Source organism: Psilocybe cubensis, chromosome 10 (assembly GCF_017499595.1).
Source record: "Psilocybe cubensis strain MGC-MH-2018 chromosome 10, whole genome shotgun sequence".
In the NCBI taxonomy this organism is placed as follows: domain Eukaryota; kingdom Fungi; phylum Basidiomycota; class Agaricomycetes; order Agaricales; family Agrocybaceae; genus Psilocybe; species Psilocybe cubensis.
This window is the reverse complement of record NC_063008.1, coordinates 1,661,109-1,685,275: the sequence shown is the minus strand read 5'-3', so window position 1 is coordinate 1,685,275 and position 24,167 is coordinate 1,661,109. Positions and strand designations below refer to the sequence as shown.

Genomic DNA, 24,167 nt, shown 5'->3' with positions numbered 1-24,167 from the left:
TCTTGAATACGCACATTGAACGCCTTACGCATGTTGCTGCTGCCAAGCTGCTTCCCAAAACTATAGAAAGGAGCAATTTGCCAATTGTCAAACATTGTTCAAAGCATCAACTTTTGACATGTCCCCACCTACGAAACCTGTAATTGGAGTAGGCTTTGTCGGTCTATCTTCGACGGGATGGGCGTCAACGGCTCTCGCCCCGTCACTTATACAGCCATCCTTGACCGGTGCATATGACATTGTAGCTGTGTCCACGACATCCGAAGAATCGGCGAAGAAATCTGCAGAAAAGTATTCGAAATGGGTTGGACATCCTATCAAGGCGTATTTTGGCGACGCCTCACGCATTTCTGCTGATAGTGACGTTGATTTAGTTGCAGTGGCTGTTGCTGCTCCACATCACAAATCTGTCGTAATGCGCGCTATAGAGGCCACAAAAGACTTCTTTGTAGAGTGGCCAGCTGGAGCGTCGCTGAAAGACACGGAAGAAATGGCAGAAGCTGCTCGTAAAAGTGGAGTTCGGTCGATTGTAGGTTTACAAGGAAGGCATTCAATGGTAACTCGGAAGGTAAATGCGTCCTTTCATTGCTTTTATTCTGGAGCCCTTCTCAGAAAGTTCCGAGTCAGGTCAAGGAACTGTTGTCTTCTGGTGTGATCGGGACAGTTAGATCTACTAACGTAGTAAGCAGAAGACACATACACTTTATTGCCTACTGTGTAATTTCTGACGGCCGTATAGTTTGCTCTCATGCCGCGTGAGCTAAATTTGTGGACACCTTTCTCATCAGAGAAGGACTTAAGGTTAACTCAAAGGGAGAATGGTGAGCAATAGTTCATACCATTGCAAATTACATTGCTAATACATGAACCACAGGGTCAACCATGTTAGATATACCTATTATTCATCAGCTTGATATTCTCACTTTCCTCCTCGGTGACTTTGTCACGATTTCGGCGACTGACGCAATTTTCTTTCCTGTTGGAACTGTCGTTGACAGTGAGGGAAAACCGACTGAGAAGACCTATCCCTCTACAAATCCAGACCATTTTTCTATCACTGGATTTTTAGAAAGTGGGACTATGGTCAATATATTCTGGCGCGCAGGCTATGCGTCCAGCGAAGGACGACGACAATACATATGGGAGATCGAAGGAGACGAAGGTAGCATCAGAATGGAGGCTCCTGTGGCCTACCCAAGCATTTACGAACCTGACCTTTATATTAACGGCAAGAAATTCGAATTCGATGCCCCTGGAGACATCCTGCAGTCGCTTGGTGTAGCGTGGAGAGAATTTGCTGCTGGTGGTACCGGAAACTTTGCCACCATTGAAGATGCGGTGAAGAATCATCATCTTATTCAAGCAATCGAGGCCAGTGCGAGGTCTGGGACTCGTATTACCCTCCAAAAACGTGTATAGAATATTATAAAACATTTGTTTCCAATATAACTATCATGTTTACTATGTGAACCTGGGCGCATGTTCGGAAAATTCGGGTAGTTTCTATTGCAATGCTCTTTTCTGGGAACAATTAAGCGGATAAGCAAGGTGGGATATATTTAATTGACTAGCCCTTGGCCCCTTACTGCTCGTTTAAACATGTTATATCAAACAAACGTGGTTTAATCGATGAAGGCACCTAACCATCTATTAAAAGATATAAAATTTCGAAAGCATTATTTAATCGGAGTAGTGTGGCAATCTGTTGCGGGGACGTGTGGCGTATAGACGCTATTGACGTGATCCGTAAATGGCATAGTGTCAGTGATAGGCGCTCTAACATATGTTTCCCACACAGGGATAATGTTACTGTAGAAAAATAATGAAGTAGAATACCCCTGGTGCCGCAGAAAACTAGAAGCCATCAAATTTCGTCCTTGCGTATGTAAAGAGTTATAGGGTCTGTATACGTTTCTCGACAAGTCAGGGTTACCTCTCCCCCTATGACCAAGCAACTAGAGGGGACTAGAGGAAGGTCGTCAAACTATTTTCAAATTCCCGCTGATAATCTTGGTCTGCTCAGAAGAGGCGCAAGTTAGGCTATCGTTACAAGGGATTCTATTGTGTGATATCTAGAAATCTATATAAAGACGTGATGGTCAGCATAGTATGTCTACTTGGACATTGATAGGTAATGATTCTTTGTGCTCACTCTCCCGGAACCGATCCGGACGATCTCGTAGGGTACCTTCCGGATGCATGACAAAGGGGGAAGCTCTTTGGTCTTTGAGAAAATCACACAAGCTCAACAATCAATGTGTCTAAAGTGTACCTCAGTTCTTGACGAATCGCTCTGAAAAATTTTTATTGGTTTCCAACACGCTGTCGAAATTTTAACAAATTTATCGATCGGGAAGTCGACGGAGCCAGGTGTCCCTGCAAACAGCTCTGATACGCATTTCATCTTTGACAGGGTTTAGACTCATGTCATCGGAGGTTTTCATGCTATGTAAATGCTTCTCTGAATTTCTACAGGTATAAAAGCGAGATGTCCATATTGCATCTGAAAATATCTAAAACAAACGTTGCTCATGATATTCTCAAGATACATTCTGACTTTCCTCGCGATGGGCGCTATTGCGGCTTCGTCGAGCCCCACACCTTCTGAGACTCATGTCGAAAAAAGAGCCGACATCTCTGATGTTCTCGCAATCATCAATACTCTTGAAACCGCGACCACCCCAATTCTTTCTAGTATTGGTATGTGCAACCAATTTATGTCTGACTAACTATAAAATTATAACTCATAGTTTGTTAGACACTGTTGCTGGGAGCATCTTGCCATCCTCTGTAACACTTACACCCCTTGTGGCAAGCCTCGTCGCATCCTTGAACACGGCATCTGCATCGCTCGCCTTGCTCGGAACTGTCAGTCCCACAGGTGGTTCTCCAGCAACCATTGCAGCCGCTACTGCACCAATTGTTTCGGTGGGTCCCGTTCATAAGGTTGAAGAAATTCACGTATTAATATCACATATCGACAGAATATTGTCAGGACTTTGAATAACGCCAAGAGAACGATACCTGGTGTAAACCTCGTTGTGGCGACTCTAGGATTAGATGCCTCACTCAACCAGGTTCTTGTTGGATTGGAAAATTCGACAGCAGGTGTGCTGAACCTTCTTGCCCAATTGTAAGTCCGCTTCTCTTTCAACACCTAGACGGAAAATTTACTCAGCGAAAAAAAGATTGGTTGACATTGCCGGGATAATGAGTGGCCTAGCTCTAGGCCTGGTGTTAGGATCGCTTGGTTTGTGATGCGACATGGCTGATAACGAAAGTGCTCTCACCGCCATTACACGTTACTTCGGACTCGGTGCCTTCGCTTGGAATCAGGAACGCGGAACAAGCAATTATTATTTAGTATCAAGTTGCAAATTGTATTGTATCCTTTCCGTAGAAGACAGGATATTTTGACATCTGTCTCCTCGAAGCAGGCTGCTTCTTGCTCTCCTGAAAGTTATCATGGCATCCTCGTGAGCAGAGTGAGCATAAACAATATTGACAAGTGTTAAAGCCCAAGGATAGCATAAAAAGTGAATAGCTACTTATCAGGAAAAAGATATTCCGTAGTTTACGGAGTCAGCATGGAGTGTGTTCAGTGGTGGTATGACTGTACAGTGGGAATGACCTGAGGCTGATGAGACTCCGAGAGAGGCACCATTTTGAAATGAGCAGATAGGGGCATCAGCACGTGATATCTAATTTTTCCCCTGCGCTGTTCTTACAGTTGTTGAACGGAGCAGGCAGTCTCTGGCCCTTCACTGTCATCTTCAACGCCCGGCACTATTGTCATGTCGTACGCGGCAGCTTCTTTGCCACCAGCCCTACTGGACCTAACTCTTTTGCGGGTGTCAGGCGCACCATCAAGGTTGTCGGGCTCGGTTTGCAGTACATTGCGATGGAATAGAGCCTTTGGGAGACGATTTGTCCACCATGAGGTAGCATCCTCCAGTATGGCGTCGTCATCGGCATTCAAGGAATTCATGGATCAAAGGATTCCTGAAGCAATGTCATTAAAGTATGTTGATTTTTTTCTTGCCTCGCCTAACTAATTCTTTTCAAGACCCTACACGATGCCTTCAAATATTGAAGTCGCCACTGCTGGCAGCGCGAGTGCCTCGGCAGAGAAAGTAACTCTCAGTATACAAGAGCTAGGGAAGCGAGTCATGGCGTTGGATGAAGCTATTGAAGCAGATGTCAGTCGTCCGCCTGTCTTTCAAGACTGTTCCTAATAGATTGTGTAGAAAATGGCGGCGCAACCATTTTTTTACCAAGAAGAAGAATTAATGGCGTTCTATGAGGATGTTCTCGCCATTCCAGATTCCGAAGTGAATGACCAAGCTTCGCGGGAAGCAGAAGAAAAGGCCATCGGGGAGTTGCGAGCACAAGAGGATTTGGTCATCATAGACCAATTAGAAAAACGGCTATGTCCTCCTGAAGGCGAACCAGCAATGTTGCCAAGTCATATGCGCATCTTACGCAGGGCAAAAGATATTGTTTCACGTGTTGAAGCTGCAAGAAGGAGGGCCGATCCAAATGCGTCAAGTCAACCGTTGGTTCCAATGGGCGTTTTATCTGCTAGGGAATACGAAGCGTTGGTCAGGGCTTGTGTGCGTCAGTTCCATCTATTCGCCTTTTTTCCATGATTGACAACAAAATTCATTCAAGATAAAGGAAAAGGATTGGACTACAGCGGAGGTAGCATTGGAAGTTGCCAAGGTTGGAGTCACCATGCCGCCGTTTTCGATATGCTAACCACTTCACCTAGACCTCTGGTCTGCCTATAACCGAGGAAGTTCTTACAAGTATCCTGAGCTTGTGCATGTCAGCTAGAAAGGCCTTGATTGCTGACAGATTGCTTTCCGATTTTTTAACTGGTTTGTGCACTATGCTTCATGTCTGTATTGAGCTTGATATAATTTCAACAGGTCCCCCGACGGAAGTGCAGCGTGATCTTCATGTTCGAACACATCTTCTGTCTACCAATATCCGAGACATTCCCGAATCCGCACTGACTCTCCTCCACGAGTATGAGAACCGAAATATACCTGCACCCATGAAGACATATACATGTGTCATCGCATCCCTTTTGTCCCGTTCGTCATCACTCGCCCGTGCTCATGCATGGGACCTATTCTCGCACATGCGTTATGTCGCCCACCCAGACCCAGACGCTGAACTATACACTCTTATGATCGAAGCTTGCGCATTTCCCGTTTCTGTCGCATACTCGTCGGAACCAGAAAAAGCCCTCGATTTATGGACGGAGATGACATCTGATCACAATATTTCACCTACGATCGCTTCTTATAACGCTGTTATTCTGGCTTGCGCAAGGTCCGGCGATAAATCATACGTCAGCGAAGCGTTCCGGCTCGCCAGGCGAATGTTGGACTCTCATCGAGACGCACGAGGCTTCTCAGCTTTTAGACCGGACTACAAGACTTTCTGTGCATTACTCGAGGGCTGCAAAAGGATTGGGGACCTCGCGAAGGCCAGATGGATATTAGCCGAGATGGCCAGGAGACGGACGGGAGATGAACCTAATTCCGTTGACGTGAAAATTGGCCATGAAGCAATGTCCCATATTTTCCACACGTATGCATCCTATAAGCCACCAATCGTACGCTCAAGAATTCCTTCCGTGGCAACTGACGAGGTGTCAGAGGTGGACACAGCTCAGCGATCGCCACCAACAGCATCGTCGTCGTCAAACGAGGAAGCACAGCATATTGTTGACAATGTAGTTAATGCCACTGAAGCTTTGACCGAGTTGCATGAAAGTATGGATGGTGAGGGGTATATTGCAAAAGAAGATGAACCTCCATCGTCTTCGGTCTTCCTTCGCACGCCACCGCAAACCAGCGAGGAGGTCATCCAAGAAGTTCAATTCCTCCTCGAGGCTATTATTCAGGACCGCAAGTCATCCTCGTCCTTGCTGGAGGAAGGTTCCCCATCTGCTGTTCCATTCTCGAAACCATTCCAATATGTCACAATCACTCCGCGACTTATAAGTTCCTATCTCTCTGTATACTACGCCCACGCGCCTTTGGCCAAAGCTCGAGAGGTTTTTAATACAATATTCGATCGGGTCGGGATTGAATGTAGTCCCTTGTCCTGTGTGGATGCTCTAGAAAGATGTGCAAAGGCTCGCCGTGGACCCGAAAGGGAGATAGCTTCGACTTTTTCTGATGATGTATGGGCAAAATGGTTACCGTTTGAAGATGCTTCTTCAAACGGTAGAAAAGGGCTACCTGCGCGTCTCATTGAACGCGCTAATATTGCCAGGATTCGGTTACTTGCGTTGTGTGTCCTTCTTCATCTAACACTCTTATTTATACCTGAAGTTAACCCCTGTTTTTCTTCGACAGGATTGGCGATATCTCGCGATCCATGGCCCAACTCAGAATATTTGCAGCTAAATACCCACCGGAAGGCATCAAAACCCCACCACCCAAACTTTCATGGCAGTCCACACGTACAGCACTCGTTGGGAAGCGTCCTTTAGTGCGCATGACTCCGGTAGTTGAAGTACCAGATGATACCGTCCCGCCTCTTCTCACTTTCCGCAATATTGATGTTCTACATCAACGACTTATCTATGAGGACAGAGTATCTGATATAGCATATCTCACTTGGTTATGCAAGTCATACGAATGGGGTTTGCGCATTCGGCGCGACAAGGCACATAAATCCAAAGCTGCCGATGCCTAGTGTTGACGCCTGCCTACACGTTTGCCTTTGCAGCACCGTCTTGTATAATTTTCTATTTTAAATTATTAATGCATCTAACACGATTTGTAGGGTACTTTATCTTATCTTTTAAATCAATTAAATTTGCTCATTGTTGGCCGTAGATATAGGAGATTTATGGAGGTTTTCATCTTGCTTTCACAGTCTCACCATAATAGTCGTGTGCATTCATACAGTAATGGCGATTTCATCTAACCGCACACAATAGAAATCGGAAGCAGGTCGGTTGCAACCAAGTTCCAACTGCCGCTTTGACTCCACCTCACCTTTCCCCCAGCCGGACAGCCTGCTTTTCTTCTTAGTTGTTCGGTGCAACACTGGAACCTGGAAAGATTGTCGGCAGTTCTCCATCCTGAGTATCTATAATTTCTTTCTATTCGGGGTGTGTTCGGTTCGAGCATGGCGCGTATTGGCTAGGTTCTCCAATTTCATTCGTCAGGTATGACCTGGGTATGACCGACCTGTTTACTTCTCGTAATTGATATTTCAACAATTCCTCTTAGATATCCATCTCTGAGATTGGTAAGGAGTATTTCGCACGACAGGCCTAACACTAGATCACCTTTCCTACCTTCCATGCACGCTTACATCTCATGCTTGCTGTAGTAAAGAAGAGGTCGTGTGCCACATTGCTAGAACAAAGCATGCATTACGTCAATACCACTGGATTAGGTTGAAGAACCGGCGATCTGGGCAGACGCGCCACGCTCTGAGTACCTAAGGGTGTACTTAAATTTATCACAGCTTGACGTTTGACCTGGAAGCTTGATTTACGCAAGGTTGGAACTTGCACCCCCCGGTCGAGCATCTCTCTCTAGTCATAGTTTATCTTTGTATAAATGGGGGCCTCAACGCAAGGCCGCAAAACTACTCCCAACTTTTATAACTCATTTCTGCTCCCAACACTTGATCATGCAGGTGATACCCGCGTGCAACTCGGCGTACGTCGTTTTTATTCGCTGACTTCACCCGCTAATTACTATAACTTGAAAACACAGAGCAATAAGATCACTATGTCCTACTCCCGAGTCTTTGAGAAACATGGGATGGCTCTCTGTCAGCGATGCGGTCTACAGCGAGTTCATAGGAGAGTTGGCTACCCGCGCTTCCAATCGAAATTACTCCAACGAGTTCGGCCTCATGCAACCTATCCAGGAATTCAAGGCTTTCATTGAAAGCGACCCGGTGGTGCACCAAGAATTTATTGACATGTTCGAGGGCATTCAGGACTCTGTTAGTCTTTACTTTATGTATATTGTATTTTCTTACTTATCATGTGTAGCCAAGGAATTATCAGGAACTATGTAATATGTTCAACGATATCTTTCGCAAAGCTCCCGTCTACGGAGACCTTGGCCCTCCCGTTTATATGATTATGGCCAAATTAATGAACACCCGAGCGGGCTTCTCTGCATTCACGAGACAAAGGTTGAACCTTCACTTCAAAAAACTTTTCGATACCTGGGGATTGTTCCTGTCTTCGAAAGATTCTCGAAATGTTCTTGTGGCCGACCAGTTCGACGACAGACATTGCGGCTGGTTGAACGAGCGGGCCTTGTCTGCTATGGTTAAACATTACAATGGACGCGCATTTGATGAAGTCTTCCTCTGCGATAAAAATGCCCCATACTACGGCTTCAACTCTTACGACGACTTCTTTAATCGCAGATTTCGAAACCGAGATATCGACCGACCTGTCGTCGGTGGAGTTAACAACACCACCCTCATTTCTGCTGCTTGCGAATCACTTTCCTACAACGTCTCTTATGACGTCCAGTCTCTCGACACTTTAGTTTTCAAAGGAGAGACTTATTCGCTTAAGCATTTGCTGAATAATGACCCTTTCACCCCACAATTCGAGCATGGGAGTATTCTACAAGGATTCTTGAACGTCACCGCTTACCACCGATGGCACGCACCCGTCAATGGGACAATCGTCAAAATCATCAACGTTCCAGGTACCTACTTTGCGCAAGCCCCGAGCACGATTGGCGACCCTATCCCGGATAACGATTACGACCCACCTCCTTACCTTAAGTCTCTTGTCTACTTCTCTAATATTGCCGCAAGGCAAATTATGTTTATTGAAGCCGACAACAAGGAAATTGGCCTCATTTTCCTTGTGTTCATCGGCATGACCGAAATCTCGACATGTGAAGCCACGGTGTCCGAAGGTCAACACGTCAATCGTGGCGATGACTTGGGAATGTTCCATTTCGGTGGTTCTTCGTTCGCGCTTGGTCTGAGGAAGGATTGCAGGGCAGAGATCGTTGAAAAGTTCACCGAACCCGGAACAGTGATCAGAATCAACGAAGTCGTCGCTGCTCTAAAGGCTTAGCTGTATGCACAATTGTTGGACGTTTGCATTAATGTCCCGAACGCAAAAAATGCAAGACATTTGCAAGTATTGTAATTAGTAGATGTACGAATATCCAGCATGTATGTTTGTACCCCAAAATATTACGGCACCCAAAAATAAATACAGTTTGCTCGGCGCTAGTCAGTGAATGACGCACCTAAATAGATCATATTGTTGCAACATTACCCATGCCATGCCACTGCCGTGCCCCTACTCTGACCGAACTTCGATATCCAACGCACCCTAATAATTAAATATACCACCGTAAAAAAGAAGGGAGAAAAGTCTTCCAAGTTGCTACGTCCCCACTGTTTGGGGGTTTCCAGAGCCCAAAAATCTCAATCGGCCCCAGAGTGGACACTGGACACGAACCAGGAATCCTACTCGGTACTGAAGAAGGGATTATCTATTGTTAGGGCGTACTGAGGCCCCAAAAATGAGTAGCTCTATTCGGTGAAGCAAGATATATTAACTATTATTAGAGCACGTTGGCAACTTGACATCATTACAGGTTCATCTTCAAGGTATGCATTATGCCTGTTTGGGTATCGCGTCTTGAGGGACTCTCAAAGTCTTGACCAAGCGATCCAAACTGAAGCGACGCCGGACGCGAATGTAATGCAAAGACTTTCTTCCTTTGACCCAATTGGGCTTTTCCCTTTGTGTCTAATCGGATACTTTAAAGTCAATTATCTCGTCATGCCACTGCTCTTATCTAACATTAGTCCTTCACCTTCAATTCAATGACGGCCTTTCCTTTGAGAAGATCAAATATACGGTGAATACATACCTTCAGCAGCGTGGCGATTCATAATAAGTGTACTCAAAGGGTCCTTCTATTTAACAGGTATTATTATGACGGCGAATATGAAAACGTAAAACAATGTAACCCCCTGCATGAGATGATATCATATCACGCATGATCCTCATGCCTGAAAAGATTGTGTACACGTTGTGAACAGATTAGATTGTACCCGCGATGGTCGACTTCTATACTAACTGATAGATACATAAGGCTAGTGTCCTGAAGGTCAAGACCAGTAGCTCTCCCCTCATCCTGTCATCCAAAATACACCGCTATGCATATCAGAAATCCTTACCGTACACCAATTGACTATCAAGCACTTTCAGAGGCCTTCCCTCCCCTCAAGCCATTGTGCGTTTGCCGTCTACTTCCTATTTAAAAATGCTGATCCTCCATGATAGTGTGTCTGTCAATGCAGATGGTACCAGTTCTGTTGACCTCACTATCCCAGAAGCCCAGAGGTCAGCACTGTATATCTATTCAAATGCTTAGGCTGATTTAAGCTAGGGCGTTCACGGCTGCTCTTCTTCATCGTGACTTCGGGCTCACCATGACCATACCAGAAGACCGTCTGTGCCCAACAGTACGTCAAAGATGCCTTGCTTGTGCTCAGAACTCGCACTTACATTCAAAAAGGTCCCCAATAGGTGCATGAACAACATTCACTGAACCAGATTCCACGGATATTAAAAAGAAATGTAGATTGAACTACGTTCTGTGGATTGAAGATATTTTCAACTACACGAACAAAACCCTCGGCCTGTCGGATGACCGTCCTATTAGAGGCGTTGATATGTAGGTGCTAAGTATCTCGCGTTGAAGCAGCTAAATCCGATGACTGTATGATTAGTGGTACAGGAGCCTCCGCAATTTATCCTATGCTTGCCTGTGCTCGGTTCAAGGCATGGTCTATGGTTGGAACAGGTATAGCCAGTCTCTATTTGCAATTAGATTCAAGGATTGTTGATTGAACGCTGACATTGAACCTCTCAAACATAGAGGTCGAGAGGAAGTGCATTGACACGGCCCGCCTCAACGTCGTCGCGAACAATCTCCAAGACCGTCTCTCGATATTAGAGACATCCATTGATGGTCCTATTCTCGTCCCCATTTTCGAGTATGTGTGCATCATATATTTAGTTATATTGGCATCAAATTTTAACAAGCGCATTGTGGTTCTACTTATATCTGAAGGGCGACTGAAGAATACGAATACGAGTTTACAATGTGTAACCCTCCATTCTACGACGGTGCTGCCGATATGCAGACTTCGGATGCTGCCAAAGGATTTGGATTTGGCGTGGGCGCTGTGGGTATTTTATTTTGCTGCCATCAGTTTTTCTCACCTGAATATTTTAAATAGCCCCATTCTGGAACAGTCATCGAAATGTCGACTGAGGGAGGTGAATCGGCTTTCGTCGCTCAGATGGTCCGTGAGAGCTTGAAGCTTCGAACACGATGCAGGTAAACCTGACCTTAACCTATTTTGCACTATCTCATCTCCTCATGTTGATCATCTGATATAGATGGTACACGAGTAACTTGGGAAAGCTGAAATCCTTGAAAGAAATAGTGGGGCTGCTGAAAGAACTTGAGGTACATTGATGTTCCATCGCTCTCTTCGCATCCTTTTGATCGCTCACTTATTCGCGACATTTACTGCGCTAATAAAGATAAGCAACTATGCCATTAACGAATACGTTCAGGGGTCCACACGTCGTTATGCCGTTGCGTGGTCTTTCACTGATATTCAACTGCCTGAGGTAAGTCTAAGATTATATTCAAAAGTACATTGTATTTATAGAAAAACATTTGCAGGAGCTTTCTCGTCCCTCTAACCCCGAGCTCAGCTCTCTTTTCTAGAAGATTATCTGGTCTGACAACTGGGACAGTCGTTGAGATACTGCAACCCCTTGGAGTATGCATTAGTCCTGGTCGGTTTCATATCCCTTGTCAGATGGGGAGTTCTCTGGCTGCAATTGAAGATAGATTACCAGTTTCTGTAAATGAAGGCAATATTGACCTTGAAGTCACCATTGCATTTTTGTATCGCATGCCCTTCATTGAAACGTCATAATTGTTCCAGAACACCCTCGATGTGTGAAGATGATGGTTCCATTGCCGCCTATAGTCTCCTCCTTCGACCTTATAATGGGCACAAGAACCCCGGCACGATAGGAGCCTTGTCTAAAGGTTGGTTAGTGAGGGAACCACGTTCTAAATTTTCCCTTATAATACCTTCTTTTCCTATCAGTTACTCGATTGCTTCTCTACGCCAACTGCTAATTGGCAGTAGCACGATTTATCGTGTGCCGCAGATTGGTGAAATGTTCACTTATATTGACACCTTTTCACTGATATGAAAGCCATTTCCCTCGGACGAAGTCGGGTTTGATCTCACTTGTGACAGCTGACCGGGCTGGGAGCGGAACCATCCAAATGATACAACGGTTCTTGTGTCCAGACTTCTTAGTGTGCGCAAGAAGCTATTACTGTAGTGTCGATAGGACATGGTTGACCTTCGTTCGACGCGACGTACTGGCTAATATTCATTAGCGCCGCCCGCTCCATGAGTAATGGAATCCGATTTGCTCGCACAAGTAATGATGCATCTGTCGTCATACTACCCAAAATCCTTGTTCGGAGAAAACGGGAACCGACGAACTTCAAGATGGGCAAGGAAAAGGCAGTGACAGCCGGATTGCAAGATACAAGTCCGATGGAGTTTTTAAACCGGAGTCGATGCCCAGCCAATAATATTGCATGATAGCCGATATGCCGAGTGATGCCATCACCAATTTTGTCCTTTTCGGGTTAGATCTATAGGGCCAAACAGGGACAATTCAAAAGACCCACCCACGCCGAAAATGGCCCAGAGCTTCTTAATGACAACTAATTAAAGATTTGCATTTAGCCAGCGAGACTCTGACGAAATTCGGAGCTCTTTTCCCCTCTCTTGAACCATCCCCTTACCCTATGTCTCTGGAGCGCTCAACAAGTCCAAATCCTACCGAGCGTACATCTCTTCTATCTGACACTGCGTCTACCATTTCATCCAGAGATGACGTTGAACAGTCAAGTCTGAAGCAAAGGCGCACGCCTATACCAACTGGACAACTTGGCGGTAAGGTCTCAATGCATTCAATTATTATAAACGCTGAGGGGTATCACTTTTGCAGTTCTATTCTCTATCAGATTCACCGAACCTATAATATACAGTCATTTATGGCCTTATATTAACCAGTTTGTGAATGATATCGGCGTCTCTGATGGGAATCCACGTAATGTTGGGTTCTACAGTGGGTTGATCGTAAGCTTTTTTGTTTGGCTCTTTGCATTATGGTCATAACGAAGCCATTAGGAAAGTGTATTTGCTTGCGGAGAAGTTTGCTCTATCTTCATGCTGTCGAGGCTTTCAGGTGGGCAAAGGTACTCTTCTTAACCAGCGATGGAGCTATGAATTAACGGCCATACAGATAGAATAGGTCGTCGACCGGTGCTACTCCCATCTGCACTGGGTATTGCAGTGTTTACTGCTCTGTTTGGTTTATCAAGCTCGTTTACCATGATGTTGACTCTTCGAGTTTGCGCTGGTCTCTTAGCCGGAGCGACGCCTATAGTACACTCCATTGTCAGCGAACTTACTGATGATACCAATAATGCACTCGTTGTACCATTATATGGCCTCATAACTCCCATCGGATTTGCCATTGGGTATACAATACGCTCTTACTGAAGTGACGGCAAACTGACATTTCTTTCTTCATAGGCCCCTGATCGGGGGAACCCTTGAACACGCTGCAACTAAGTATCCCAACGTCTTTGGATATGAGCTTTTTCGAAAGTACCCCTACTTCTTACCATCGTTTGTTCCATGCTGCATGGCTATCGTGGGCGTCACATTCGGCTACTTCTTTTTAAAAGAAGTGGGTTTTTCCTTTCATTTCAATCCGGATCTTATTTACTATTTTTTTTTGGTCAGACGCTTCCTAGTTTAGTCAAGTCTAAAAAAAGACTTGAACGTCAACGGTCCTCCTCTTCTATATCATCAGAGAACTCTACTCTATACGGTGCCACAGAGCATATCAGGGACTCAACAGAAGAAACCGCGGCGGACGAGGAACCCGATTCCAAGCCGAAGGGTATTACTGAGTTAATTCGGGATCCTTCTATACGGGCTATAATGGCTTCTGGTACATTTTTGATGTTTCTATACACGAGTTCCGATGTGATATTCTCACTCTACTGCTTTACTGCTGTTGAGGATGGAGGCGTTGGATTGCCTGTGAGTCGTTGAGTAGTAATCTGTTTCCTTATGCTCGCACTTACTCTTTGCATAGCCCGAGAAGATCGGTTATGCATTCTCCGTTGCAGGCCTCATAGCTATGCTCATGCAGCTTTGCATAACGCCATGGGTGCTCCGTACTTTTGACAAGGCTAAAGTATACCACTTCTGCATGTGCTCGTTCCCTCTCGTGTTTGCACTCATGGGATGCCTGAATCCCCTCGCTCAAACTGGGTACAGTGAAATTAACAAAACACTTCATCCGACCACTACGGGACTGCTCTATGCTGCAATAGCCATCTTGCTCCTTCTAGCCCGTGTCTGCGTTATGGCATTCCCGTATGTTTTACTACGTGCTGATTTAAGTGTGTGTGTCTTACGAGCTATTTACAGTATCAGCATGATGCTGGTTAAACAAACGGCCGATAAGCATTCGCTTGCCACTGCGAATGGCCTCGTGCAAGTGGCCATGACCCTTGCAAGAGCATTCTGCCCTACAATCTCAAGGTATAGCTTATCTCTTCTATGGGATTACAACCTGTCGTATTTACACACTCTTTTTCAAGCTCGGTGTTTGCTTATTCTACTAGCCATAATATCCTGGGTGGACATTTCTGGGTGGTAGTGATGGTATTCATTTCCCTGGTTGGGGTATGGCAATCTACGAAAATTGCCAGGGTCACAAAAACAAAAGAGCAATTGTGATTATGCTCTAATTATGCTTGCTTATTTCTTCAACGTCTTTCCAACAACTTTTGTTGACCGCGTTCCTTTTGTCTCCTTTGCATTCGTTCTACGGCTTGATTACATTGCATAATTGTACTCTACCACAGTTGGTTTCTTGTTTTTATCCTACCTATCGTCGTTGCCATATTCTTAGTTTACGTTCCGACATACTTCTTACTTCTATTCATTGACATATACTTTGTTACCTTAGTAGGAAAACAAGACCTTTTCATTACACTTACTTGCAATAAAATTTAGGTTTTCTGGGGTACTCTTTCAATATATATAAATACATGAAGCCTGATAGCACACGACTATAAATTATTAGCAAATACTGGGGACGATCAAAAGAACTCCCATTCAGTGAGAACAGCTAATAGTCTCGCAATAGAAGCTCATTTGACTTGATTTCTTCTAGTCTGGGGTACCAAATGTTAAGATTGAGGGGACATAGTGTCGGCCGAATTTGTATAGTAGTAAGACTTTAATGAAATCACCTACCAAGTTAACCATGTCGGTACTCTTTTAACAGCGGATTGTAAAGAGAAACAGCGTGTAAACAATATATATATTACCCGGAGCTAAATATCAATTTTGAAGACAGACTGAATGGATGATACTGTGATACATGAAGAAACCTTTGGAGAGTTCGACGTATGCCACATCCACAAACAGCCCATCAGAGCCCAGATACCGACTGTGTGACTTGTTCTGTACGAGGAACAAACCTGCACTGGAAAGGCACTGGATGTCTTTACGAAAAGGTAAACGCGCGTCGTTAGGGGTATTATGCACACAAAGACGGAAATTAGCTACCTGAAGAATCCTGTAGTAAAATCAGCCGGTATGTCAATGGGCTTCCCATTCTGATCGACAGGTCGCTCGATATTGAACGCTGATAAGAGGGTTGCTCCTGCAATCCAAACCGTCGACTGCGCTAGATGAATTCCGGGACTAAAGGAATGCCAAAATAAATGCCGCAGGGAAGTTATATCAGATCAATAGCGATATTGTATGCGCGGATGGCACTAGTCAACGGAAGGGGGGGTTCTGAAAGCGCACTTACCAATTTCGTCGTCCATAGCCAAATGCCGCTTTACGTGGGTCGCGTACAGTGTTATCAGGCTTCCCGTCAGGACCAAGATATCGTTCTGGGCGGAACACAGAGGGATCTGGATAGACTTCTGGATCGTTTAATACTGCCCTGTTATCAAGATGCTATTAGTGGGGCAACGGATGTACTAGGAATGGATGGACAGCCTCACCAGGTGTTTGCGAAGACTAGAGTGTTCTTGGGAATCAGATACCCGCGGTACACGTCGTCCTTCATTAATTTGTGCGGTATAGCGAGGGGTGCGATTTGATTCCACCGGAAAAGCTCCTTGATACATGCGGTGAGGTATGGCAAGGAGTCATCTTCTTCGTCATAGTCAGGAATTTGGCCGTTATTGGTCAGAGCATCAAGCTCCGCTTGAACCTTTCGCTGGACCTCAGGGTACTTCACCATGGCCAAGATGAACGCAGACATAGCAGAGACAGTCTGGTTGGTGGAGTATGTACTGCATTAGAACACTTATACTCTAACGATTGAGAAATCCTTACAGTATCGCCTCCACCTAGGTGAGAAGACCCACTTTAGCGCCTGAATTTTGAATTGCCGACGGACGCTTTTGACTTACCGACATTAACCTCTGCGGCTGTGTTCTTGATTACGTGTTCTTGATGCTCAAGGTCACCGTTGAGATCCATGGCTTGCAGACGAGCTGAAGCATACGACGGACGAGTCAATCCTTGAGGCTGTGAGCTGAAGTTAGAGTATTGAAAAAATACGGGGAGAACGCATTTGACTAACTGCTAATTTCCTCATAGTTTCATAAGGCATGTCAACCATATGGTCGGCGGCTTCTCGCCAGACCTTCGCTTTGCGCTTGAAGACAGCACCTGGGAACCAAGCAGGAAGGTATTTTACTAACACTTGTTAGACTCCTTCCCTTCCTACATAGAAGAAGGATGCTCACGAGAAGGGAACGAATCGACCCAAAATTTGCCCGGCACTGATGCTATGGCGAGGCCTTCATTAGCCAAATGGGTCGCTTCCAGCCAAGGGTCGTCTTCTGCAAGATCAATTCCATAACCAATATCCAGTGACATTGCCGCTATCTGACTTTGATGTACGGACCGGTCAGCGAAGCGTACGCTATTTTCCTCAAGTAGTACTTACTGGCGAATATGTTGTGCCCAGCGGTCTGGCGTTTTGGTAAGCTGTTGGACAAGCTGATGGGCAGCTTTCACTTGAGCATGGCGAAATTGCTTGATGCCCTTCTCACTGAACTCCTTGGCGAACATGCGCCTTTCTTCGCGCCACCTGTCGCCGTATGTGATGAACCCTAAGTCAAACTCCCACCCCATAAGTTCGTTGACCATTGTACTCTCAAGTCTGGAAACGTGTGACCACAAATTCAATTGCAAAAAACTCAACATCAGCTCACCGGCCAGAATAAATGGACCCTCGCTTTTCTAATAGATCGGTAATGGTCTCCAACGTGTTAAGAATAACCATTTCTGTCCCTCCAGCATCCACGTAGAGAATATCGGTGTCTGACAATATATTAGCTGTTCATATATTAGAAGTCAACGCGGCAAGACAGACTGTAATCCCGTCCCCATTGTAGAAATGTTAACCATGGAGATTCTTCAGGCATATCAAACATGTTCCCAATGAAGGGAATAGGAATGCCAGGCGGCCCTGGTGGCAAGCGCGACCGCCTCACTCTACGAGAAACGATGTAGTATATGCATCCTGCAATGACGAAGGAGAATAGTACAGCGATCATGATGGGGAGATGCCCAGTGAGCCTCAGCGACGGATTCTTTTAACCAATAAACGTGACGAACCTCGAGGCGAATAGGCATTGTGCAAAGCCGAACATTATCTTCTTTGTCCCTTTTAAGCCCCACTCTTCGTTCCAAAATTAGATCTAGAAATGATCTTGTTCGGTCGAGCTGACGTATGGGTGTTCTTTTAACTATCCAGATGGAAATGCTCTCGTCCACCCTCTGATCTCCCCACTTTAGAGTCAGGTAGTACTAGTAATAGACGAGCACGAGCACTTCTACAAAATTTGCATTATACATGTATGAACAGCTACATTACGCAGTGGATGATTCCTTCAGTAAGGTAGACGTAATTTCCCCATTGTCGTTGTTGCCCCTGGCGTCGTGAAAGGCAGCTACCCCCTTTTTCACAAAATTTATCCTTTCTTCCTCGCTCCCCCACTGCATAAAGTCGGTCCACATCACAATATGAGCAGCAATACCTGCAGTGACTTTGGCGTAGTTGATCGAATGCTTGCTCGTACGCGCATAGCTTTGCAAGTAGGCTTGCCGCATCGTCGTACCGACCTGCTCGTCTTGAAAGCGGGATATCAAATAGCAGTCACCCAAGAAATAGCCCAGGTCCAACGACGCTGGGCCGTACTTGCAAAGTTCCCAATCCAGGATATATATCTTCTGCAGCTTCGATGGGTTTCCCTCCTCCAACTGGAGAAGAATATTTCCACTCCACAGGTCCGCCATGACAAGGGTCTCTTCGCTGTGCATGACATCGTCCACAAGGTCCTTAACCACAGTAGGCAGCAAGGGGTCATCGACGCCATATTTCGCTGCGTTGGGTATGATGGTTTGATACAGCTGGTCTGAAGTCGTCCTTCCGACAATATTTCTAGAGAAGAATTTGAACTCAGGATCGTCTCGCCTCTCGCGGCCTATGTTATGGAGTCTGGCAACGAACCCCCCAATTTCTGTCCCAACAAGGCGGGCTATATCCGTCGCAAGTGGCGGTTTGGCGGTGACATAATCTAAAAGGGTCTTCATCTTCCCGACATCTTGCATGATCAATGCATTATTCTCTAAGTCGTAGTTCAGGCCTTCTGGCACAGAAACTATGCCATCCACGCCTCCCAGAACCTCCCGATTGGCCATCATGAGCTTGATAGCCTGGTATTCGTAAACCTATATTACGAATACGATAAACATGATGAAGCAACAATACTTGTGGAAATGGAGTATACACACCGAACGTTCTACACCTATCTTAAAATCCTCATCCGTAGACATGTGCGGCTGAGCATGCTTCAGGATGATGCTCGTATGACCTTGATAAGGAGCATTGAGCTTAATGCGCCAGGTTACATTGACAAAGCCTCCGCTAAGGCGCTTCACTCCGCTCGTGTCGACGTCCAAAGAAAGATGTTTAGTGAGATATGTGATGAGGCCGTCTTCAGTCTTGAGATCGAACGCCATAACAAGAGAAGTTAAAGCTCTTAAGAAGGGGGAACCGAGGAGAGTCGCTCACTTTTCAATTTGAATTCGCTGGGCTAAGTACTTAAGATTAAGTCTATTTTTGGAACGATGCGCAAAAGCAGCTCATCAACATCGACGTAGCACGTAACGCCGTGCGATTACATCGCCGAGCAAAAAACATACCGTACATAAATCAAGTATACTACACTGTTAAACTAAGTCAACCATTTAGCATTTCCTTATCTTCGAGTTTTAGATACTCAGGATGATGGAATATTCCTTTAATTGGAAGCCTTTAAGGCACGCTGCGGAGAAGCTACGGCCAGATAACTTCCCGGAAGGTAGCTAAGGCAAATCATGGCAAGGTTCAAGACTAACCAAAATTTGGAACTGCCAGGTCGCGTACTACAATCCCTGTGTCAGGCGATGCATTACGCAAGAGAAGGGTGCCAAAACCAATCAGTGTGAGATCCATTTTAGCATGATGTTTTGTCCACTAAAGATTGACGCCAGGCTTCCGGTAGCGATCTGAATCGCGTACGAGGAATAGTACGGAGGCGCCAATAGCGACGATTACCTGTTACAACGAATCGGTCTGTCAGATAAGATTATAGTGCACCGAATTCTCAACTAACGCACCGCATGAACATAAAATACTGTTTGTGAATGAGTGGATATGGTTCTACACACAACAAAGTCAAAAAAATCAACAAAGAAAATCAACTGATATAAAGGACATGAAGGAGTATACTGACGAGGTCATTATAGCACCCATAACTATTGGAGAGAGAATCTTCCCGACATTAGAAATAATCTCCACAGATGCCAGTGCCTCCCCTTGAACACCGATGTCAGCTAAAAAGACTCTAGACATGATGAAAGACAAAAGCGACCTTGTTTCAAAGGATCGACTGAGGCTGCCACTAGGCTTCGAATTCCTGGAATGCGTCCAGATCCAAAGCCAATAGAGGCAACGGCTTAGGGGGAAAGGGGGTCAATCAACCAACTGGAGGAAGAAAAGAGCTGGCATTGACCGACCTAAAAGTTGTGCGTAAAATGAACCCACAGTACCGAGAACTATGTATGCTAATGACTCTATGGTCCAGGATATGACAGTGATATGGACGTCCATGCGATCAGAGGTTTCCGAAACAACGACCTCTTGTGTGTGCACACCCGCTTCTCCAGAGTCGGTCGCACGGAGTCCATCCCCTTCATCTGGGACAGACTTCGTTTGAGTATTATTATACAGGGGCTTGAACCATCGAATAAACAGGGGTAAGGCTATCGCCAAAACAAACACACTGGAGACACTGTACGTCGTCATAACATATCCCATCTGAAAGAACAAATCAAGAAGGTATCATGCGAATCTATAACTAAAACCAACCTGAGCGGGTGTATATGAATACTGGGTAGTGAAAAATATCAACATGGCAGGAAGAGCATACGCATCTGCTAGAGTGACAATAAACGAGTGGAGGGCGCAGTATACAAGCCGCCAATTTGCCTTCCCCGTTATGGGGTTAAATGTCGGTTTTAGCAATTCCATAGGTTCCAATGCGACAGTTGCCACAGCTTTGATTTTTTGGGTCCAGGACTGGCTGTGTCCACGGGTTTCTGCCAGTCGTTCAAGCCGCAAGAGATCTCTTTTTTCAGCAGGGAATGATTCAGGGAGAACAAAGGCGGTGAATGTTAGAACGATGCCAGTGACACTGAACGATACAATGTATACGGCAGAGTTGGAGTGTAAAAAAGTTGTTATAGATCCGCCTATTGAATAGGCGAGGGCGCCTCCTGAATGCCATCTGATGAGTTAGCACTGGACATAGAAAAACGAGGGAATTACCAAGAACAATCCAGCCAGTAATTGAACTCAGAGCAGCGGTCCTGTTGTGGATAGGTTACATCTTTGGGTTCATAGGTGGATTTATAAGAAAAAAAAGCTGACCTTCTCTCAGCCTCAGTAACATCAACCACGTACATGCTCACCAGAAATACTGTGGTGTTCTCATTTCCAATGGTTTCAACAATCATAATTAACCCAAATGTTACCAACTGCTTCCATCCGTATACATTTTGGACTGTCAGGATGGCGAGGTGATCGATCATGGTACAGGAAAGCAGGAACATGAGAACAGGCTTTCTGCCAAAACGAGATGACATGTAGCTGGCTATGCCGGTCCCAAGTATACCTGGAACAACATATTACTATTAGTGATTCGAATTGCGACGTAATCCATCCCAATCATACCTTCAAGACCATCTATGACAGTGGTCATAGACACCATTATAGCATAATACTTGTCTACACCAGGTAGCGCACAATATTTTTCTGGTATATTTCCCCCTGGAAATACGTCGGGATCGTTGACATGATACCAAAGCTGGCATGCAACTGTGTGGAGAACCCGAATGTTGGTCGTGATTACCATCGTTGTCGCGAGACGATATATGAGCGTAATTATGGTGATCACGGTCACTGGAGTAAAGCATTGGGATTTTCGCGATGGTTGAACTTGTCGCTCATATGGAGCCGTCGAATTTGCAGCAGATTGCGGTCTTCCAGACAACAGCGATGTTCGTTCATGAGCATCGGTGGCGGTCGTAGGATTCATTAAAGAGCACTGTCGGAAAGCGATGACAACTTTACTAAGTGAGCGTACGTTATATAAGAGGCATCAACATACCTATACCTCGCTTATTCTTTTTCAAAACATATGGAAAACTTGCTGACCATTAGAATGCGCATCAAAAGTGACCACATGTATACGCGCAGCGACCCCATTGAAACGTCGATTGTGCTCAAAAACCTTCAATGCATGAAAAGCTGTGATTGAATGAACTATTTGATCTCAGAAAAGCTTGAAAGTGAAATGAGGAACAATTTATGGTTTTCTAATGTCAATGTTGACCGTCGTTGTTAAAAGAAAAATGTGGTCTCGCTAAAATTCAACGAAGTGTGATGACAGGTAACGATTACGTTATCAGCAAACAACAACCTTTTTCTGATGGCACTGCATCTTGCTCGAAACTTTCATGCTTGCTTAATACTGTGTAAAATTACCCCCAACTCTTTATGGGCCTTCAAATCTCTTCAAATAGCCTACCTCATTACTCGGCTTGGTGTGCTGGTGGCAACAAGTACTACCTCTTTACTCGACTTGAAGCGCACACTGCCAGGCTGAGGTTGGGCTGAGGCATCTCACAAAATACCCATTTCAGGCGACCACAACCTATCAGACTTATTTCACTAAGCAAGCCTCTTGTATACATTCCGTCATTCATACCATCGGCGCTACAACTATATGGGCATCTACCTGTATTGCCTTGGGGTGACTACTCGAAGAGTATGGTACTCCTTTGATCACTGGAAATCCTTGTCAGTCTCGTCGAATATGCACGTTTGACTTTAACAGGCTCTTCAAGGGCAAATTAAATCTCTCTACTAAGTGCTTGGCTTACATATCGACTTACAATATCTATACGGTTGGTCACCGTTTATCACCAAACTTTCTTGTCGTCTGCCACATTGTCCATGGGCTGAGTCGTCACGGTTTCGATGACCTGATAGTGACTAAACCTGTTCGTCCATACTATATAGTACCTGTCTTATCGAAGGGTCAAATGCTCGTGGCACTTGGCTGGCTTAGTGCTCTGGCCGTTGAGACCTCAAGGTATTAATTGCTTTATAAAGGATATTATTAACGAACTGTTAATTTACGCTACACAAAGCCTCTCATTGCTGCATACTCGTGTATAGGACTGCGACATGGGATAGACGATGTGTTTGACATAATGAAAAACCTATCGACAAACAAGCTAAATTGTATCAGCACATAATTCGGTACCCAAATTTTTGGATGAAGGAGATTTACCTCAAGTCGATGCCAACATTGACTTTACTTGGGCATAATGACGGTTATGCCAAAGTCGTGATGAGGGCGTCGATAATGCTTGCTGTTTCTGCCGAGAAGTACTTCTCATCATTGAAGGTTGTGAACTAGCCAATAAACAGGGCATCAAGTTATGCAATCAACTTAGGAAGATCATTCGCACCTTCTCACCCGTAAAGGTGGTCTTGTTACGGATTGATACCCACCCGGCTGGGATAGGCTTCGGATGGCTCTCCCAGCTTACGGGATCATGGTCGTACTCCTTTATAGCTGGAAGGATGGGCACGAACAGTTTCTTTGCCGATGATCCACCTCTCATGTTTACTGAAGCTAGATCGGTAGCACCTTTGAAACTTGCAATGTAGGTGACTGTTATGGACTGTGCTGGTGCATTGACAGAAAGGACAAGGAGCGGGTGCTTGTCTTTACGTTGTTTTGATAAGCTTTGTGTTGTCAAGACGTCCTCGACAATGAGAGGTCCGGGAGCTGCATAGATGACCATTCCTGGAGTGATGTCTTCGACGTTGACTTCTGAGCGGGACATTGTGCGGTTCTTATTGACATTGAGTCGATTTTCACCTTTGATTTTATACAGAGCGTAAGTCAGCCACGGTGACAGGACTCAGGGCGCCTACAGTCGGAGGAAAACATCGGAACACGCCAGCTGATGTTTCAAACATCCAAGTGGCAAGGAAATCATTGTTGTGGCTGGTCAAGGGAATAAATAGTTTGACCATGTTTTCTTCGGGATTAATCATGTCCTGCTCTTCTGGCGACCATTTTTGTACCAGGAACGATAGCATGACAGGATGCATGAGGTCGAACACCGTGAGTAAAACGGAAACACAAAATCCAAATCTTTGCTTACGAGTTCGGAAAGGAGTTGTAGACCAGCAACATGCTTTGATGAAGGTGAATTAGTATGAATCACTGTTCATTCATAAGTTGCACGAAGATAACAAGTGTTCCTCGAGATATTAAGGAGATTTAAGCAATTTTGAATATCGTAAAACTACTGTGTTCATGCATGCATGCATC

At 45.2% G+C, this 24,167-nt stretch overlaps 9 protein-coding genes across 9 annotated transcripts; 6 read left to right on the top strand and 3 right to left on the bottom strand.

Moving 5' to 3' along the window:
* Nucleotides 1–118: 118 nt before the first annotated feature.
* On the top strand, nucleotides 119–1,419 carry JR316_0010792 (Dehydrogenase aclE; the record flags this gene model as incomplete). Its single annotated transcript, XM_047896456.1, has 4 exons — nucleotides 119–568; nucleotides 628–681; nucleotides 740–821; nucleotides 875–1,419. The coding sequence occupies 4 exons, from the start codon at nucleotides 119–121 to the stop codon at nucleotides 1,417–1,419; spliced, it is 1,131 nt and encodes a 376-aa protein (XP_047744501.1).
* Nucleotides 1,420–2,567: 1,148 nt separating this feature from the next.
* Nucleotides 2,568–3,137, top strand: JR316_0010791 (uncharacterized protein; the record flags this gene model as incomplete). The annotated part of the gene is made up of 3 exons (XM_047896455.1): nucleotides 2,568–2,700; nucleotides 2,759–2,928; nucleotides 2,985–3,137. The coding sequence occupies 3 exons, from the start codon at nucleotides 2,568–2,570 to the stop codon at nucleotides 3,135–3,137; spliced, it is 456 nt and encodes a 151-aa protein (XP_047744500.1).
* An 819-nt stretch (nucleotides 3,138–3,956) lies between these two features.
* JR316_0010790 (uncharacterized protein) lies at nucleotides 3,957–6,717 on the top strand (the record flags this gene model as incomplete). The annotated part of the gene is made up of 7 exons (XM_047896454.1): nucleotides 3,957–4,021; nucleotides 4,067–4,199; nucleotides 4,248–4,613; nucleotides 4,672–4,722; nucleotides 4,772–4,880; nucleotides 4,932–6,309; nucleotides 6,375–6,717. 7 exons carry the CDS (start codon nucleotides 3,957–3,959, stop codon nucleotides 6,715–6,717), a joined length of 2,445 nt encoding a protein of 814 aa, XP_047744499.1.
* Nucleotides 6,718–7,668: 951 nt separating this feature from the next.
* JR316_0010789 (L-tryptophan decarboxylase) lies at nucleotides 7,669–9,094 on the top strand (the record flags this gene model as incomplete). The annotated part of the gene is made up of 3 exons (XM_047896453.1): nucleotides 7,669–7,697; nucleotides 7,755–7,989; nucleotides 8,039–9,094. 3 exons carry the CDS (start codon nucleotides 7,669–7,671, stop codon nucleotides 9,092–9,094), a joined length of 1,320 nt encoding a protein of 439 aa, XP_047744498.1.
* A 1,100-nt stretch (nucleotides 9,095–10,194) lies between these two features.
* JR316_0010788 (Psilocybin synthase) lies at nucleotides 10,195–11,783 on the top strand (the record flags this gene model as incomplete). The annotated part of the gene is made up of 12 exons (XM_047896452.1): nucleotides 10,195–10,271; nucleotides 10,322–10,381; nucleotides 10,428–10,503; nucleotides 10,557–10,567; nucleotides 10,623–10,715; nucleotides 10,771–10,844; nucleotides 10,920–11,037; nucleotides 11,115–11,229; nucleotides 11,284–11,384; nucleotides 11,447–11,516; nucleotides 11,594–11,683; nucleotides 11,739–11,783. 12 exons carry the CDS (start codon nucleotides 10,195–10,197, stop codon nucleotides 11,781–11,783), a joined length of 930 nt encoding a protein of 309 aa, XP_047744497.1.
* Nucleotides 11,784–12,896: 1,113 nt separating this feature from the next.
* JR316_0010787 (Major facilitator-type transporter psiT2) lies at nucleotides 12,897–14,910 on the top strand (the record flags this gene model as incomplete). The annotated part of the gene is made up of 9 exons (XM_047896451.1): nucleotides 12,897–13,044; nucleotides 13,100–13,230; nucleotides 13,282–13,339; nucleotides 13,397–13,634; nucleotides 13,690–13,846; nucleotides 13,903–14,205; nucleotides 14,261–14,544; nucleotides 14,599–14,712; nucleotides 14,772–14,910. 9 exons carry the CDS (start codon nucleotides 12,897–12,899, stop codon nucleotides 14,908–14,910), a joined length of 1,572 nt encoding a protein of 523 aa, XP_047744496.1.
* A 1,083-nt stretch (nucleotides 14,911–15,993) lies between these two features.
* Nucleotides 15,994–17,765, bottom strand: JR316_0010786 (Tryptamine 4-monooxygenase; the record flags this gene model as incomplete). The annotated part of the gene is made up of 9 exons (XM_047896450.1): nucleotides 15,994–16,135; nucleotides 16,197–16,471; nucleotides 16,534–16,547; nucleotides 16,611–16,728; nucleotides 16,784–16,899; nucleotides 16,950–17,095; nucleotides 17,153–17,368; nucleotides 17,421–17,529; nucleotides 17,582–17,765. 9 exons carry the CDS (start codon nucleotides 17,763–17,765, stop codon nucleotides 15,994–15,996), a joined length of 1,320 nt encoding a protein of 439 aa, XP_047744495.1.
* A 316-nt stretch (nucleotides 17,766–18,081) lies between these two features.
* JR316_0010785 (Major facilitator-type transporter psiT1) lies at nucleotides 18,082–21,851 on the bottom strand (the record flags this gene model as incomplete). The annotated part of the gene is made up of 12 exons (XM_047896449.1): nucleotides 18,082–18,942; nucleotides 19,006–19,250; nucleotides 19,612–19,729; nucleotides 19,775–19,810; nucleotides 19,873–19,915; nucleotides 19,989–20,070; nucleotides 20,127–20,210; nucleotides 20,272–20,572; nucleotides 20,624–21,030; nucleotides 21,083–21,123; nucleotides 21,185–21,428; nucleotides 21,488–21,851. 12 exons carry the CDS (start codon nucleotides 21,849–21,851, stop codon nucleotides 18,082–18,084), a joined length of 2,826 nt encoding a protein of 941 aa, XP_047744494.1.
* Nucleotides 21,852–23,155: 1,304 nt separating this feature from the next.
* On the bottom strand, nucleotides 23,156–23,673 carry JR316_0010784 (uncharacterized protein; the record flags this gene model as incomplete). The annotated part of the gene is made up of 2 exons (XM_047896448.1): nucleotides 23,156–23,236; nucleotides 23,293–23,673. 2 exons carry the CDS (start codon nucleotides 23,671–23,673, stop codon nucleotides 23,156–23,158), a joined length of 462 nt encoding a protein of 153 aa, XP_047744493.1.
* Between the last annotated feature and the right edge of the window lie 494 nt (nucleotides 23,674–24,167).